Below are 17,069 nucleotides of genomic sequence, written 5' to 3'. Positions count from 1 at the left end.
AGTTACCCTGCATATTCTTATATTTATCATTGAGCCCCTTTGTAACAGGATGAATTTACAGTCATATCACATTTTGAGCATTGCAATTCTCGAGAAGATCATGAACGTCTGTTTATATATATAAAATTTAAACCTACATTAAACTAATCGAAACAATTTTAAAAGAATCGACAATATGCAAAATGCTTGCACATAAGTAAAACCATATAATTATAATAACATTGAGTTTTTGTGAATAATTTTAAAGTTTTCCTTCGTAAAATTGGACCCCCCAATGTGATGTGACCCAACCCTAATCCTGAGGAATATGATTTTGACAAATTTTAATCTACACTATCTGAACTGACTAAAGTTACAACTTTGTTTTAGAAGATGATTTTTAAAGTTTTTCCCCACTAACCTACCCCCGGGGATCATGCTTTGAATAAACTTGAATCTTCCCTACCTGAGGATTCTTCCTCAAGAGTTTCAGCTTTTCTGGCTAAGCGGTTTCGGAGAAAAATATTTGTTAAAGATTTACTGTCTATATTTCTATGTAACTCTCCATTGTACCCCCCCCCCCCCCCCCCCCCCCCGGTGATCATGATTCACACAAGTTACAGCTTTTCCAGTCAACCAGTTTCAGAAAAGAAGATTTTTAAAGATTACTTCTATATATTACTTTGTTAAATTTGACTTTCCATTGTGGCCCCAGCCTACCCCCGGGAGTCATGATTTTCACAACTTGGAATCTACACTACCTTTGGATGCTTCCACATAAATTTCGGCTTTCCTGGCCAAATGGCTCTTTAGAAGAAGATTTTTGAAAATTTCTCATTAATCTTCAATAATTTCTAATTATCTCCCCTTGGAAAGGGTGTGCTCCTTAATTTTCACAACTTTAAATTCCCTTTGCCAAGTTTGGTTGAAATCGGCCCAGTGGTTCTTGAGAGGATGTTGAAAATGTGAAACGTTTACGGACAGACGGACGACAGACAAAATGACTCATGTGATCAGAAAAGTTCACATTATTGAGCCTTCAGCTCGGGTGACCGAAAAAGATAAATGAAAAAGGGAGAAACAGAGGTTGACAATAAGGAAATCCACTTTTATGATGTAAGGTACAAGGACAAATACGATGCTGCAGAGTGGGAGGATATGAGTTTTATCACTTGAAAGGAATTTACTGTTGGCAGTGGATGGACAGATGCAGATCGTTGACATTTGATATAAGCCTTTATTTATCTTAACGCCTACACAGTTTTGCAGATGTTTGCCCCGTATCGTAATGAATTGTAGCTTCACAGAGACAGATGAACATTTAGAAATACAATCCCCTGGGCTGAAACAACACATGTATCACTTATCAAATGTTATTTCCGTCGAATGTGTCTGAGTATGTTGAACATGGATTGAGGGATAAGGTTGACGTGCTTTTTGGGGGGCACTAATCAAAGAAATAACATTTTATAAAAGTTATCCAATATAATCCAAAAGTGGGACTTGCTCTTGAAGTGACGACTGTTTTTGCGTTGATGAGACATGCTACAAAGGCGATATTTACAAATAGTTTAAATTTGAGTATTTCAAGAACAATAAAAAGTGTGAGAATAATGTGGCCAGACTGGACATTTTAACACCATTTACACCATGCTGTCTTATTAGTGATAATATAACAAATCGGACGGTAGTTCAACTTATTTCGGCAACAGTTGTAGATACATGTATTACGTAATTCATTTGAAGCAAATTTTCATGAAAATTGTAAATTATTTGATTGTCCTATAGAGAAATAAAGCAACTTGATATTTACGTGTATACATCCAGACACGTCATATCCCCGTCTTGTTTGAATTCAGTATCAAATCAATTTATTGACCAATCTTGAAGCAATAAGAATATCGTACGATAATGTGAATAAACACATATATACAAGAGGGGGTATAAACGTGATGATATGTAATTTCATTGAACTTTTATGAAAGAAGGTGCCCATTAAAAATCAAACAGTAAAAAGAGTCACTATTTAGAATAACTTTAAAAACAAATGCTTTTTCGGTATTAACTAGACTAAGTCGTAAAACATCTCAAATTCCATCTTCGCCAGCAAAGGGTTTTCGGTCCACTTCGCTCCGGACCGAAAACCCTTAAATTGGCTGGCGAAGATGGTCAAATTCTGGAATACAGAACATGTTTCTTAATTACTGCAGCTAATGCGAGAGACCATTAATAAAACACATTACGAATACTTACTGAAATTATGCTTGGGATTGGATTATATAATTGGGCTTATTTTTGGGACAAAAAAAACACTATTCATCTTTGCCTTAAAAAAATTTTTTTGAAACTATTTCTTTTTAAATTTATTCATTAATATTATTTAAAATAATTTGTTTCATCTTTGTTAAACATTTATAAATGCTTTTTCAATTTAAAAAAAATCTACAGATGAAAATTGTCGATTTCCCGATCAGTTTCGAACTCATGACTTATAGATCAATTTAATCGAACGCTGTAACTATAAACATGCGTTATGCTGTTTGACAAATATATATTCCTGAAAGCTATACAGTTAAATAATGTAATTGTTTGACAGGTGAGCGATGTGGTTCACGGACCTCTTGAATCGATGACTAAATGTCAGTGGTGATGCAGAAGGAATGGCTATTTTTGTAATTTTTAAATAAAATACATACCTTATTTTTCTGTAAGTAAACCAGAACAATTATATATATAAATCGTACATGCATTTACAACAGAAGCATTGTATCCGAAGTGCCATCTATTAAAGGCAGATAACTGTGAGGGGGAATTCTCGACAATCAGGAAGGACATAGTCTACTCGTTCAGCACTCTTGCGACTTGGAAGTACCCGCATAGTAGCGGGTATTATATTTAAAATCCTTTCGAAAGAAAGGTACAACAACTTTATGCACAACATCGATTTTAAAAACTATCTGTCTGTGATAATCTGCTTTTCGGATTTGGGGGAGAGAGAGAGAGTCTGTCCACATGTCCGTCTATCTACAAGTATAGAAAAAGGAACCCGGAATATACGTACATGCCCCACGTTTTGTGACACTACAGTTACAGTTGCTATCTACCTAAAATATACATACAACCCTCCTAGTATCTACAAGGCCTTGGGTTGTGCTAAGAGTTTAAATAGGTTTTTTTTTATTACTTGTACAAGGTTATATACGTAGAGAGGATTAAGCTGTGCAACATCCGAGCACTTTAGAAGTATTATGTCGAAATCCATTTTCATTCCGTTTATAACTTTTGCATGAACATTACAACTGTTCAAAGAACAACTGCAAGAAATAGAATCTCACTCGCTACCTTTCACCTAGTGATGGTGCACTTGTCTCAAACGACGTACTGGTTCTTTTCTCTGTCTGTCTGTCTGTCTCTCTCTCTTTCTCTCTCTCTCTCTCTCTCTTTCTCTCTCGTTATGTCAATGTGTCTTTCATGGACAAGTTCAGAATAAATATAAATATTAAAGCAGTGTTTGACATATCTTTATCATGCCTTCCCCCATCCCCCCTCCGTATATCTCTACAAAAGGTGTCATGTGCTATTGTAGAGAATTGTATTTGGAGTATGACCTTCCCCTGACTTTGAGTTCACCGTTTCTTGATTTAAAGTTTGCTCAGTCTCAAAAGAACTGTTCAAACTTCAGTTTAAGATACGTATTGATAGAACAATTTAACTATGTCTTCGTTGTCTTGCCTTTTTTAACTATGACATTGCCTATTATATGTTTATGTATCTTGACTTTGCTATTTCAAGTGCTTTTCAAATATTTTTAAATGTTGAACAATGCTTGGTATCAATATTACCAATGCAACGATGTACATACTGCGTTTCCGATATTGGGGTTGCCTATAAACCTCGACGTTTCCTAAATTTGTATTTAAATGTACAATGCACATATGATTTTTATTTCAAATAATCTATTCAATTGATATACTTTCACCAGATTTAATTTTATTGAAACAGATTAGGAATATAAATAGGTATATACTAGTACATGTATTTAAAGCGAGACATTGGTTTACAATGTACTATGAACTGACCACCTCCATTTTCGACCTCAAAGAGACTTGTATGATCTCCATATGAGCAATGATAATTCAGTCAATAAATAAATGATCTATTAACTTAAAAAATTATTTTTCAAACCTTAAAACCTCATTGTATACAAACCATATCGAAAGACTGCAAGGCGGACTTTTTTGGAGGGAATAGAGATGGGACGATATTGATATTGACCAATGTTTTACACTTCTAACATGTTTTTTTTCCCGCAAACAAAACTGTCTTGTAAAGTATTTAGAAAACAATCTCTCCTTTCCGTCTTTGTTTGTGTTGGGGGTGAGTGGAAGTGCTGTAACGACACTGTAAAGGGCAGCGACTTTCATTCGATACGCCTTCAGCCCTATCCCCCTCTCTCCTCTGCTCTGTCAGAGAGGTTCTCGGAGTCTCAGGGGCCCTTACCGTCGACAAAAAAGTAAACACGTTGATAATTTGTTTATCACATATATCAATTCCTCCACTTCAAACCTGCTTATTTCAAATCTAAACTCTTTTTCTCGCTCGCTCCTCGCCTTTCAAAGAGATGACTCATTTTCATCTGCATTATCTAATGACGATGGAATGTTTCAGGGATTTTTTTTTCAAAGATAGATGAAAATAACAGGCTCTTTTTTTCTGGCGTTTTATTCACTCAACTTGCCCTATCACTTGCAGTTTTTTGAAGTTTGAGTTTATAGCCAATTTTCTAATAATAGAACCAGCATACATTGGTTGCGATGCTCATCAAAATATAGAAGTCAAAAGAATCTTCCCTCCTACGATCGGATGAGATAAATTCTTTGTGGGGTGTACCTAGATTGGCACTTTAGTGTATAATTGTAATCGCAGTAATAAAAAAGATATTTGATTTATTTGATAAAGAATGAGAACATAATCATTTGAATGGAGTAACGCTATGATAATTTCGTGTTTGTTTGATAAACTATTATTAGGACCTTTTGACATAGCGTGGCCAATTATCACATTACTCCGATTATGTCAATAGTGTATTCTATGAGCAGAGACTTGTATTGGCAAAAAAGATGTTAAAATACAAAACCTTATCGCAAGTTTCTGACAACCATTTCCCCCGTAAATCCTTGCTTTTGGGCGATCTTGCTATCGCAATTTTATCATTGTTTGGATTTCGGTTACAAAGAGGCGGATTTAGAATATATTTCACTTGTATGTTTCATTGTGAAATTGTTTCATGCTCAAATATTATTAAATAAAACATTATTTTCAAAACGAACACTTTATATTTCGCAATTTTCCCGAATTTTAACCATACATTTGTAATTTGTTAATGTAAAGCATCAAATGTACGTGTATATAATTATGGTACCATTTAAACACGTTCTATAATGATACATTTTGATGTGAAGTCATCGAGTGTTGCAGATAAAAATACATAAATGTATACTGAGCTAAAGTTTCCATAAATAAATGTACAAACTGCATATGCTCCCATTCGCAGCAAACTACATCTGCATATACAAGTATAATTATACGTTTTCAAACAATTTAGTGTACACACATTAACAAGGCTACTTGACTTGTAACAAAGAACAATTACTTTTGGGTTTTTTTTTTAAAGATCTATATTTAAAACTGGGAGAGGATTATGAAAGTTTTACAACAAGAATGGCTGCAGCAATGACCCGCAATTTCTATTGTGTCTGCAGATTTGCGCGTATTCAGCTTGATACTTGGCAAAGGAGTACATTAAATTGGCATAGGGTTCAAAGAGGCATTCTTAATAGAACGCATTGTTTATCACTGGGTAACCTTTTCTGGCTTCCAAAAGGCCACAAGAACACTTTTTTGAAAAAAGAAACCACGACCTTGCGTCTGGAAATTAACCCGATATGCACCAAGTGCAGCTCTATGGAGTCTAATACAAAAACCGGCTTTGCCGTTATTTAAACATTATAGAGACGGACATCGGTAAGAATCGCTGATGGGAGCCATTATTTGTCTAGATAACGTAGCGTTGTGTTAAAATGTTTGCTGTAATCAATGTTATATATAATGTTATTTTTTCTTGCAATATCTTATGATGCGAACCGGCTTGTGTGAACATTCTAGTGCAAAATTTCTCACACAAATACGAAACTATCGCAAAACATATGTCAGAATAAAACAAAAAGCAGCGTGGTTTTCTTTTTTTCTCTCTCTCTTCTTTTTTGGTGACTGACCTCTCAGACGAAATGCATGCACGTGCTGGCAGATCAGCTACAGATGTCCAGACAGGAGCAAGAATTATTAAATTAAAGTCCTTAATTACTTTAATTTCATAAAGGGTAATACGCTTTTCTTCACTCACTATTAAGGTGGTATGGAACTTATATCGACATTAATGTGGAAAAAAGTACATTATTATCAAAATACTTTCACAGCTAGGTTTAGAATTTTCAAATTTTGCAATATTTAACCAAAAAATTTTTGTGTAAAAAATTTGGAAAGGATCTCTAGTGGGATTCGAACTCAAGATTTATAGATTCAATGTGAACGCTCCGAACTATTGCGCTACGTTGAATTATTAGGTGACAATTTTGGGAAAGAAAATATTTATAAAATCATACATGTACTTTATTTATTGTTTATTTTGATAAATAGTCCGCCACAATATTGAGGTGTCCCATACCACCTTAAGATTGGAAAGAAGCGAGTTAGTTAGTTAGTCGATTCTTTGTACATACATGTATTTAAATTAAGGATGTTCTGCATGGGACGGGAAGCCGCGCGATAGTGCATTATGATTCTTCAATGCTGAATTAAAATAAATTATTTATGAAATAGAATTAAACGATTGTGATTACATGAACGTTTACAAGCTTTCGTAATATTCTTAACCAGCTCCCCTGACAAATCAAAACAATATTTTGAATTGAAAGACAATACTTTTAATACATATAAATCATAAAGTTTCATCCAAACACTCTCAAGTATTCAAACCAACCATCCTAAGCGTGAAATTGACATTATTGTGGTAGTTCAGGCACTTTAGTGAAATATGTATGAAGTAATTGAAAATAATTTGAAAGAAGAAAACAAAAAACCCATTTCTGTTATGAATAATACCAGATCCTATTAATTAAATAGGAAAATGAGAGAGAGAGAGAGAGAGAGAGAAACACTCCGAGGTCGTTTGCGCGGTTTTTTCTCGCTATAGAAGTTTTCTTTGGAATTTTAATAGTGTCAATGGTACAAGAGCTAACATGAATCGGATTATGCAAGGTCGTAAAACACCAGTGGGCTGGTAATTTTCATTACAAAATGGCGGGGAGTTGATTAACTAATCATTTGCATCTTTCACAACAAAGTTCTCCAACCGACATAAAAACTGACTTCTCCCCAGTTCGCGCGCGCGGGAAAGTAAAATCTGATATGATATATACAGATAAAAACTACGCGTTTTCTTATTAGTAAAATAAAGATTGTAGTATATCATTAGATGAAACAGAAAATTCCAGCGATGATGTTGAGTGAGGTTTGGCAATATGACAGTTTTTGGACAACCTGTCATAGGAAATACAACTAAAATCGCCCATTTGTCACTTTCTTCGCAGAAAAAAATGTCAAATGTTTTATTTGTTTTTCAAAACAAATGTTCTTTTTTAATCGATTTTGGCGCACATGCATACATCGTCTGATAAATCATATGGCCAGGAATTCTCCTTGAATTCCACAGGAATTATCCCAGGCATTTTCTTAACATAAATCTGCCATTGCATATACAGTTCTATAGATAGTTATTGTGTATCATTCTGGTTTATTTACTTCAACGCTAAGAATGCTGCTGTTTAGGACCATATCATTTTTTTCAGTTGCCCCCGCAGACCCAATGTTATATAATTATCCATTGCCTCTTACTCTTCATGACGTAACACTTCCGGTAATTGTGAAAGACATTGCTTATTCCAGAGCATCTTTTTCAATTAAAGTATTCTGGAAAAGCAGCACGTGTGCATGTTTCCGAGCATTGACGCGTTCCTTATGCTTTTTAATAGGTGAAAGCAGTTTCCGGAACATGCACTGGTATGGCTGTAAGAAATTGTATTTTAAAATTCTTCAGTCTTATTTTAGCAACGTGATTTTCACACTGTTACTCAAAGGCACTTTAAAATCTGGAAACATTCTACAGAAAATGGCAAAACTTTTTAAAAAAAATCTAAAATCCTGAACGTTAAAGTTCTTGCATAATATTTATTTATATCAGGTGGGTTTTTGTTCCTGTGAATTAAAGTACGAACACTTGCGGTCAAGATCGAGATGTTGAAATTTTAATCTACCGTGACAAGAAAGGAGTTCTTCCATCTGGCGAAGTAGATGTTGCATAAGTTTTTCATCCCATTCTCAGTTTGGAGGCAGGCAGCTAGAACGACCAGTGAAATCACATGAAAAGGAAACATTTTAACGAGACCGTAGTGTGAGGGGAAAGTTAAGTGGTTCGAATAATGAAAAGCACGAGGACAATAAAAGAAGGAAATAAAATGGGGGAAATGCTTATATAGAGCAGACTTTTTCATTCAGAAAATGACCCCTCATTCTTGCGAGCTAAAATACTTTAACACTTTGATCAACATCCATATAATCTGTGGTTTAACCGTATAGACACAAAGAATAATGTTCGCAAAATCTCTAAATTCGTGAAATATTCACTAAACCAAACAATCTTCTTTCATTTTCCCCCCTTATTTTAAAAATAAAATAAAATAATAAACCATCATGATGAAAACTCCCCTCAAGCAAAATGTTCAGATTTTCTCACGAATCTGACGAATGATGTATATATTCATAACTGTTAAGGGGGCTACCCATCCACTCAAACAGCCACGAGAAAAGAATTTTCTGTTCGTGACAATTATTTGGCGTGTCAAAAGCATGTAGTGGAAAAAAAAAATATGAAAATTGGATACAAATCAACAGAGAATCTAAGGTCAAAAATTCACGAGAAAAAAAGCCGCATGGTTAATGGAATTTGAGAAGTAAAGGTTGGCAAAGTGGAAGATTTGCATTTATATGGACCCCATGTGTACTCTTAAAAAGAGGGAGGGGAACTCTGAATTGTTCCTCAAGAGCCAAGGTATACCCTTAGATTTGAATTCTAATTACTATCTATAGCCCTAGAGATTCAAAATAGGCAATGATGCGATAGAAAAAAAATCGAGTAATTGGGTATCCTTGGTAGAAGAAGATACGTATGAGGAGAAGGAAGCCATTGTATTTGGGGACTAGGGAGAGACACAAATATACAGCCTGCAGGTCAATAGATTTATCCAATGACATATAATTAACAACTGAAAAGGTGAAAACTGGGAACCTTTTTTGGGATGCATGGGCTTTTTTTCCAGAGAAGGAGAAACGCATATAAAGGCTTCAGAACCACCTCTATCTGAAATTGTTTTCGGTGTGTTTGAAAACAAAATACAAACACTTTACTTTTAAAATCTAATGGAAGAATATTTGGCTCTCTAATAAATAGTGTCCAGCTGGCTAGATCGAAAGAATTCACCTTCATTGTATTTTTATTTATTCTTAAAAGCACTGACCACAAACTATTTGCCAAGAATAAATAAAGAATGGAATTTTCATTGAGTTTAATAATCCGCCAGTTTATTTCCCAGGCAACGTCATATCATGGACACCAAAAATCCCCCATACATTTATTAAATAAAATCTTAAAACATCTATTGCATGCTTCTATATTACGGTTTATTAAAAGGGGTCGCCAAGTAATTTATTAGATGGTCGGTAGGATTAGGTTTGTCAATGGAATTTCAATTTAACCCCCTTTTTTCAGGTTTTAATCTTTTTGAAGGATCCTATTGTCCCGTTTTTGACAGAGTTTTAACCTCTTCGCCCCTCCTTATGCTAGTGTCTTTTCTGAATGCATCAAAGAAGTGTCCATTCATTGGTGTCAATATAATGCAAAAAAGGGGATAAAAAAAATCTTCAAAAGGCGGCTAAACGTATCAAAATTCGTAAACCTTTCTCGGCTCTTCGTGTCGAAATAAATCCTTATGAACAATGCTTTTGTTGCTAAGGTTTCGCAAAGAAAGTAAACAACGCTGATTTAATGACAACGAGATAATATATATTGCAAGGTCTGCAGCAAGGGGGCTACTTTTCTGTCTCGCTATTTCTTAATCTGATGCACTATCTGTAATCATAGTACCTCGGGAGGCGGATATGCATTTCTTGCGCAACAATCGGCTCAGTGTTGGCAGGATCTCGCGCTCGTGATTCACCCGAGCTCAAATCACGCCTCATCTTCCCCACCTTTCTGACACCAAACCGATGCATGCGCGACTCGTTGCTTCTTGAATAACAAAGGTTCTAGTCATTTTAGAATCTGTTTCTTGAGATAAGACAGATGTAAAATCAGATATGCTGGAATCGTAAAACAGACGGAACATTCAGATCTGTGTTTCATTGATACAAGGAAATATCAAAGAGGCATCTGATATCTATGAAATATTTCCACATTCTTTCATAAATTACCCTTCTTCCGGTAATAATATCTCACATTTGTTATTCATATCTGTCTTTGAATCTATTGTTCATTCATTGTACTTTAACATTATGATAAGTAAAGGAATGTTATTACTCTGGTATTTTTTTCTTTTTTATGAATGATAATAATAATAATGTAATTTCACTTTGACCGAATATATAGTGAAAACACAGAAAGTGTAATGGTGTTAGTGATAATCCAATCAGAGTTGAAATGCTCTCACCAAGATTTACACTAATTTTCGCAAACGTTATCAGAAAAATCTCGCTTCATTTTCCCCCGAATTTTACTGCACGATAATTAGATCCACACAGCCTCTCTCTTGTTTTTATTCAAACGGACGCTAGGCTGGAATTTTTTGAAGCATGCATATCAAAAGTACTCGGGTCTTTAATTTGTTAAACCTTTATAAGAGGTCCAACAATGAAACCAAATAAACACAACGCACAGTTTTCGGTTCTGATCATTTTATTTTTTTTAAACAAATTCCCGTACATATCTTTAAAAAAAAAGAAGAAGAGAGAAATCAATGCTGCATTGCATGAATGTTTTCACATTTTTACATGTACATTGTTAGTAAAAAAATAAATATCTGACATGGATACACGGGGTATTATCACAGTCGATTTTTACACACGTTAATTAATACATTAATCAATTTTTGGCAAGATTGTTGTGTACTTTACAGATTCGAATTATCACCTAACTTCTTAAATACATAAAAAATAAGTTTAAAGAGTGTGAGAAAAAAAAAACTTCGCAATGAAATAAAATCATCATCATTCAAAGGAAAAACATGAACATATAAAAAGAACACATTGAACGGTTTACGAACACAGCGCAAATCTCTTGCTAAGGTCAAATAAAATAAATAAACTCTACTAATAAGATGAACACAGTTTTGACGATTGGTGGCAGGACCTGGCGCTTTCCCCCCGAACAGCATCTTTCCTCAGACCACATCTGGAAAAGAACAAGGTCAAAGGTCAAACGTAAGATAAACAATAATTCATTTCCACCGAGATCTACACTTCGCTTCTATTTTCAATGACAATTTCGTAAAATAAATGTGGGAAAGTTTAGGAACCTGTCACAGGTAATCAATCTTATATAGAATGAGTTTCCAATAGCTTTTCTCGACCCAAAGAGATTAAAGTGACAACTCGAAGAAAAGACTCTAAATCTCCCCTGTCCATTCTAAATCTATAAAAGTCATTTTCTACACAAAATTCTTCCACGTTAAAGGGATTAGGATGAATTTAAAGGGTATTTACCTTTCCTGAGTCATTATGAGATGCAGGGATAAATGGACATCGATTCTAGGGTCAGAGGGTCACTCGGGCCCTGGTTGCTGACCGGTATTATTCGTGGAAGCAGCGGGGGCCACAATCAAGCAGGAAACAGATTAGGGTCCGTCACTTCAGTCCGGCCTCAACACCAACGAAGGACCCTTCTTGCACACATTTAAGTGACAATCTTTACGCGGTCACTACATCGTGTGATAAATGATTTTCGGATGTGTGAACTGTGGGGGAAATGTTCAAAACCAAGTCTTTTGTAATGTTAAACCCCCAAAGTGAATTGAAAACACTTTTCTGCCTGCATATATTAATGTCAGTGACCAAGCACTCGCACACACACAACGAAAAAAAAAAACGTAGTCATGAATATACATAAAGGCTATAAATGCAGTCTCTATAAACACGGTTATTTTTTTCAATTAGTAACGTTTTTGGACGGTTTTGAAAAAAAGTACACTCTTGTCTGGAATGTACTTGAATGAGAAAAGTCACTAAGGTTATTGAAGTTCGAAATTAACTCCACAGTGTTTGTTTTTTGGTCTTTTTTCACAAAAATTGTCAAACATTTTCATGTGGCGGGGCCTTGAAATACACATAGTTGGTCGAGGAGGATGATACAGTTTGTCCGCTGTTGTCATCACTTTCGGTCGACAATTCGCAAGGAGCAAGGAATGGCTCGACCCCGCCGGCCAGTAGAACCACTCTATTTGACGTGGCACCGTAGTTGTCACCACTGTCATCATATGACGTAATCATGTGTTTCTTTAGACGATCACGTGATGTCATCCGTGGTGTTAGGACCATTGGCGTTTCCGGAGCAGACGAACAAAGCTCTGAAAGAAGAAAAAAAATCATTTTTAATAAATAAATAAATACATGTCATACTATGCTCGACATTACAAGACAGCATTTTTACAAAAAAACCTTTAAGGCCTTTGTTTAAAAAAATGCAACAAAATTGTTTGAATTGTGAAAAATATTTTTCAGAAAGTTTCGAGTTACATCCATCTTATGACGAATGTGTGAGAATCCTTCAGAAAGACAAAGAAGCCACCGGAGTTGATTCAACTTGATTGCGGAGAACTGTTACAGTTCTTTGTTTTATCTGCCAGTAGCAGCAAAACCCCCCAGTTCCGATCCCCCGATAACGTTTCAATTATCTTGTCTGAGATAGACGTTTCATTCATGTGCATCAAATTGTCCAACACATTGCATAGCTCTCCGCAGTTATCTGAACACAACATGACGATGATCTACCCGTAGATACAACCATAGAGTGGGGTTTCCTTGTTTAAAGTTTGACTTCTCATTTGAAAATTTTATGAATGCTAATGTGCATGCCATATACCAGTATATCAATGTTTGGAAACTGAACCAAAATTTGAAAAAATATTTTTCCCTACAGGTTTTAAAATAAAATATACAGTGTGTATTTTCTTGATACAAGTATGACTATCAAATATCTTTTTTCCTTAAGAAATGTTTATGCGGCCTGCAGGACAGACGTCAATTGTTTACACAAACGTCTCTGGTTTTTCAGCACTATACACATAGACTTGCTGTATTAATATAAGAACTTTTAAAGTTTCTCTCGTTATCAAAGCATAAATATTGCTTGTAATTTAAAAACACATTTAAAGCTTTTTAAAAAAGTCTACAATAATTTTGCCCATTTTAAAACAATTTTTAAAAGTTTTTTGAAGATTAAATTCTGAGGCAGTATTTGGTTGAGTCCTGGACGAGTCCTCATTGTCGTCGTCACGGCTGAGTTGGTCTGATTTGTAAGGAGTCAGGGTTGCCTGTAAGGTCAATCCCAGTCTCCGGTTACAACAATGAGTTACTAACAAGGACAAGAATGTTTTAATTGCCCAATTGTCTCCCTTACTGTCCAGTTATCTCCCTTTGTGATGCATTAATTTGTGGAGTTTTTGAAATTTCTTAAATACTTGATATACTAAGACATAATTATTGTATTAATTATCTTTAACACGCTAGCATTTAAAAAAATCTTTTTCTTTTTATTCAAAACTTATACCTACATAAAGTCACGTCAGTTTACATGTATAATGAGGAAATGCGTAATTCTAAAGACTGGCGTGTTGGAGAAAAAAAATGCAATTTAGAAGATACTTGTAGAAATTGAGCAACCCTTAATCGCCATGTGGCGTTCGTATAATCTTGAAGCACTGCTGCACATATTTTGATAATGATGACGGTACAGTCATAGTTATATACCGCATACCATTAGCAAAATCACATCAGCGGAAGCATTTTTGTGTCAGAGAGAGATAGACAGAAAAGAGCACCGTTTGTTACCATCTTCAATCCCACATTTTTGCACCATTACAAGTAATCCGAGATCTCTCTAATCTCTTTGATGCAACTTTGTACGAATGTTACAAGCAATGATCGAGACTGAGTCACATTTGAAGGGGCTTAGTTGTTGGGGCTTTTTTAAAAATCATTTAAAAACAATGTTTTCTTTTAAGTCACTCAGATATACAAATCAGATGACATGGGTTTAAAAATTATTATCACATTTAAAAAAAATCAGAAATATTTGAGTTACCTGGATAATAGATCAGTTCTTTTTCCTCTCTATTTTTGCGACAGATGAAGCAGTAGATGGTGATGTAGATAATAATGATGAGGGACACGAAGGACAGAACCCCAACCAGCGCCATGGCCAGGGTGTACCACCTCTCGTCAGTGACCATCTCTACGGGGACGCTCCCATGGGTCTTGGTGGCCTCGAATGACCCGTGGGAGGAGATCGAACCGGTGACCAGTACTTTGGTGGTTTCGTTATCCGCTGGCAGGAGATTGATGACTGGGGCCTGATGAAATGTGTCGAACTCCAGGAAAGGTCCACAGACGGTGTCGGCGTACGGGGAACAGGGGACCCGGATGATGGTGTTGGATGCCCCACACAGGGTACACGGACTGCATTCCTTAGAGTCTGTGTCGAAGTATTCGTTGACCGAACATTCGGTGATATCGTTTTCAGCCATTGCCAGATTCACCGCACTTAAACACACCAGTAACAAAGAGTAATCCATTTTTATTTGATGTAATGTTGAAAACTCTGCTTTCCCTTAGACAGTCTGAAAAAAGTAAAAAAAAAAAAATGAATATTAATATAGTACACAAATCACAGTAAACTTTTATGAATTAATTTCAAAAATTAAAATTTGAAATTGAACTAGTACCTCGACCGTTAGGATTTAAATGATTAGGATATAGCGTGGGAACACAATAACCTGCTCTTTTCTCAATGAACGTTTTTCTTAATCTGAATACACGTTAGCGACAGAAGGCCTTTTCGACTCAATAAATACGAACTCCGCCCTATCTCTCACTTCTAGCCAATCGGTTTCAAGCGCTGCCCTGGAATGCGAAGGCCCTGTGTGTATTTCGACTGGAAGAAAAAGCACACCTGAATCTCATTCATGCTTTGTTCACCTGTATCAGCGATTTCCAGCCAGTGTCAACAACGATGTTAAACGAATGTAAAAAGATTCTTAATTGTATGAATGTAAAGCAATCTTTGAAACTCATACATCATTGTTGTATAGAATAACAATTATACTCTAGCTTGACAGATTCTTCCGCGACTTAGATTTTTTTAATCGCCCTATCCAATAGCCCGGACCAAACGCAAAAACTGTTGTACATAAAAAGAGAAGGTCATACACTTGATCCATTGCGTCCAGACACAAGACCTAGCCCTGCTTTTCTCACCTGTTAAGTCTATTTCAGATTCAATTAAATAGTCTGAAATTAATTTGGCCGTTGGTGACAACACTTGTTTTTGCCAACATTTGCACTGTGTGGACCCACAGTTTCACTTGTAGCGGAAATGTTACAGCTCCCAAATACAACCGTATGTTCATGGTTTAACATGCTATTTTATGCACATTGATTCCACGTGACATGGGTTAACTGTCGAGGCATATCAGTCTGCAAGTTCAATTTTTTCACCCAAACTACAGAATGGTACAACTAAACTTTACAACATCTAAACATGGTTGTCATCAGCAATTCTTGAAACATGGACAGAAATTCTCTTTTCTGCTTATTTGAATAATGTGTTTTTGGTTCAGAAAAAATAGTCAAGGTTTTCTACAACAACACAGGTGGCAAGTAATGAAGTCTGATGGCTCATGTTATAACACAATGACAAGCATGCATGTTGATAGAAGAGAAAACCTCAACGGTTTTCCTCCGACTGAGTTCTCTGTATTCCTATGATTTCGGCATATTAATAAACCTTTGCTGTATCACTGATTCTGCAAATATTTGTCTGATCCCTTGCTCCTCGCCGGTGGTCTGTACATTTGTTGTCAAGGGCGTTGCTGAGTTTGATCGACTTCAAAGCGCCAAGATGACCCCGAGTCGTTCATCATCCACGGACGGTTATATTTCTCCGCAACATTATCGTGTGTTTTGGGGTTTTTAACATTGACCAGTACACAGTTTAAGACATATCACTAAAGAGTCTTATTAACGTTTTTATTTGTTAAATAAATCATTGTAACGATCGCTGAACATGGTGACATGTGTTGGTCAGACTGGCCGGATATTTGGTACCGTTACGTAAAGAGATCGTGACAAACTATAGACAAGTAAAAAGGAAATCTTGTTATTCAAGTGTAACGTTTTGAGTGGCCTATATGCTTTGAAATTATTAGAAAATGTAGTTTCATAACTTTTTTTGGTTACCTGTACTGTTGTCTAATAAATATTCATAATATCTCGTATCTTGCACAAGATCTATAATTAGAAGGGGTTTTCCAGTAGTCTTTAAAACACTGGGCGTTTAAAAAGCCGCTTATCATATAACATTGTAAAATCCTTGACTTATTCCGTAATTTGTTTTGCGTTATTTAAACATCGTTCCTCCAAGGGAAACATTGCTTCATTGCCAAGTTTAGACTTGTTAAAAGTCTGTATAAATCAAGCCCCTCACCTATAGATAAAAGGACCTTACTGTTTGTTTATGAGGTCGGCAATCGGCCCGTCTAGCAGACTGATTGACACTGTCATTCTCATCACATCGGGCTCGACACGGTGGCCCCGATATTGCTTTGCTCTTTATTATTAAAATGTCCTTAATTCACAAATATTTCTTGACGCACCTGTCGAGTGTTTATCTGTGTTCACGAGAACATGAATATAATGTGTTATTTTTT

General features: G+C 35.6%; 1 protein-coding gene across 2 annotated transcripts; it reads right to left on the bottom strand.

Annotated features, from left to right (window-relative positions):
* Nucleotides 1-11,026: 11,026 nt before the first annotated feature.
* LOC105348569 (uncharacterized) lies at nt 11,027-16,158 on the bottom strand. 2 transcript variants are annotated; one of them, XM_020062464.3, is made up of 4 exons: nt 15,619-16,158; nt 14,447-14,981; nt 11,851-12,710; nt 11,027-11,539 (listed from the first exon to the last, which is right to left on the bottom strand). In XM_020062464.3, exons 2-3 carry the CDS (start codon nt 14,934-14,936, stop codon nt 12,436-12,438), a joined length of 765 nt encoding a protein of 254 aa, XP_019918023.3. In that variant the 5' UTR covers nt 14,937-14,981; nt 15,619-16,158; the 3' UTR covers nt 11,027-11,539; nt 11,851-12,435. The 2 variants fall into 2 exon arrangements, with proteins under 2 accessions (XP_019918023.3, XP_011456356.3); XM_011458054.4 differs by lacking the exon at nt 15,619-16,158 and adding an exon at nt 15,087-15,391.
* Nucleotides 16,159-17,069: the final 911 nt, after the last annotated feature.

The sequence above is a fragment of the Magallana gigas genome, chromosome 5 (assembly GCF_963853765.1).
Source record: "Magallana gigas chromosome 5, xbMagGiga1.1, whole genome shotgun sequence".
NCBI classification, from domain to species: Eukaryota; Metazoa; Mollusca; class Bivalvia; order Ostreida; family Ostreidae; genus Magallana; species Magallana gigas.
Note: the sequence above shows the minus strand (reverse complement) of the source record. Positions and strands in the feature narration are given on the sequence as shown.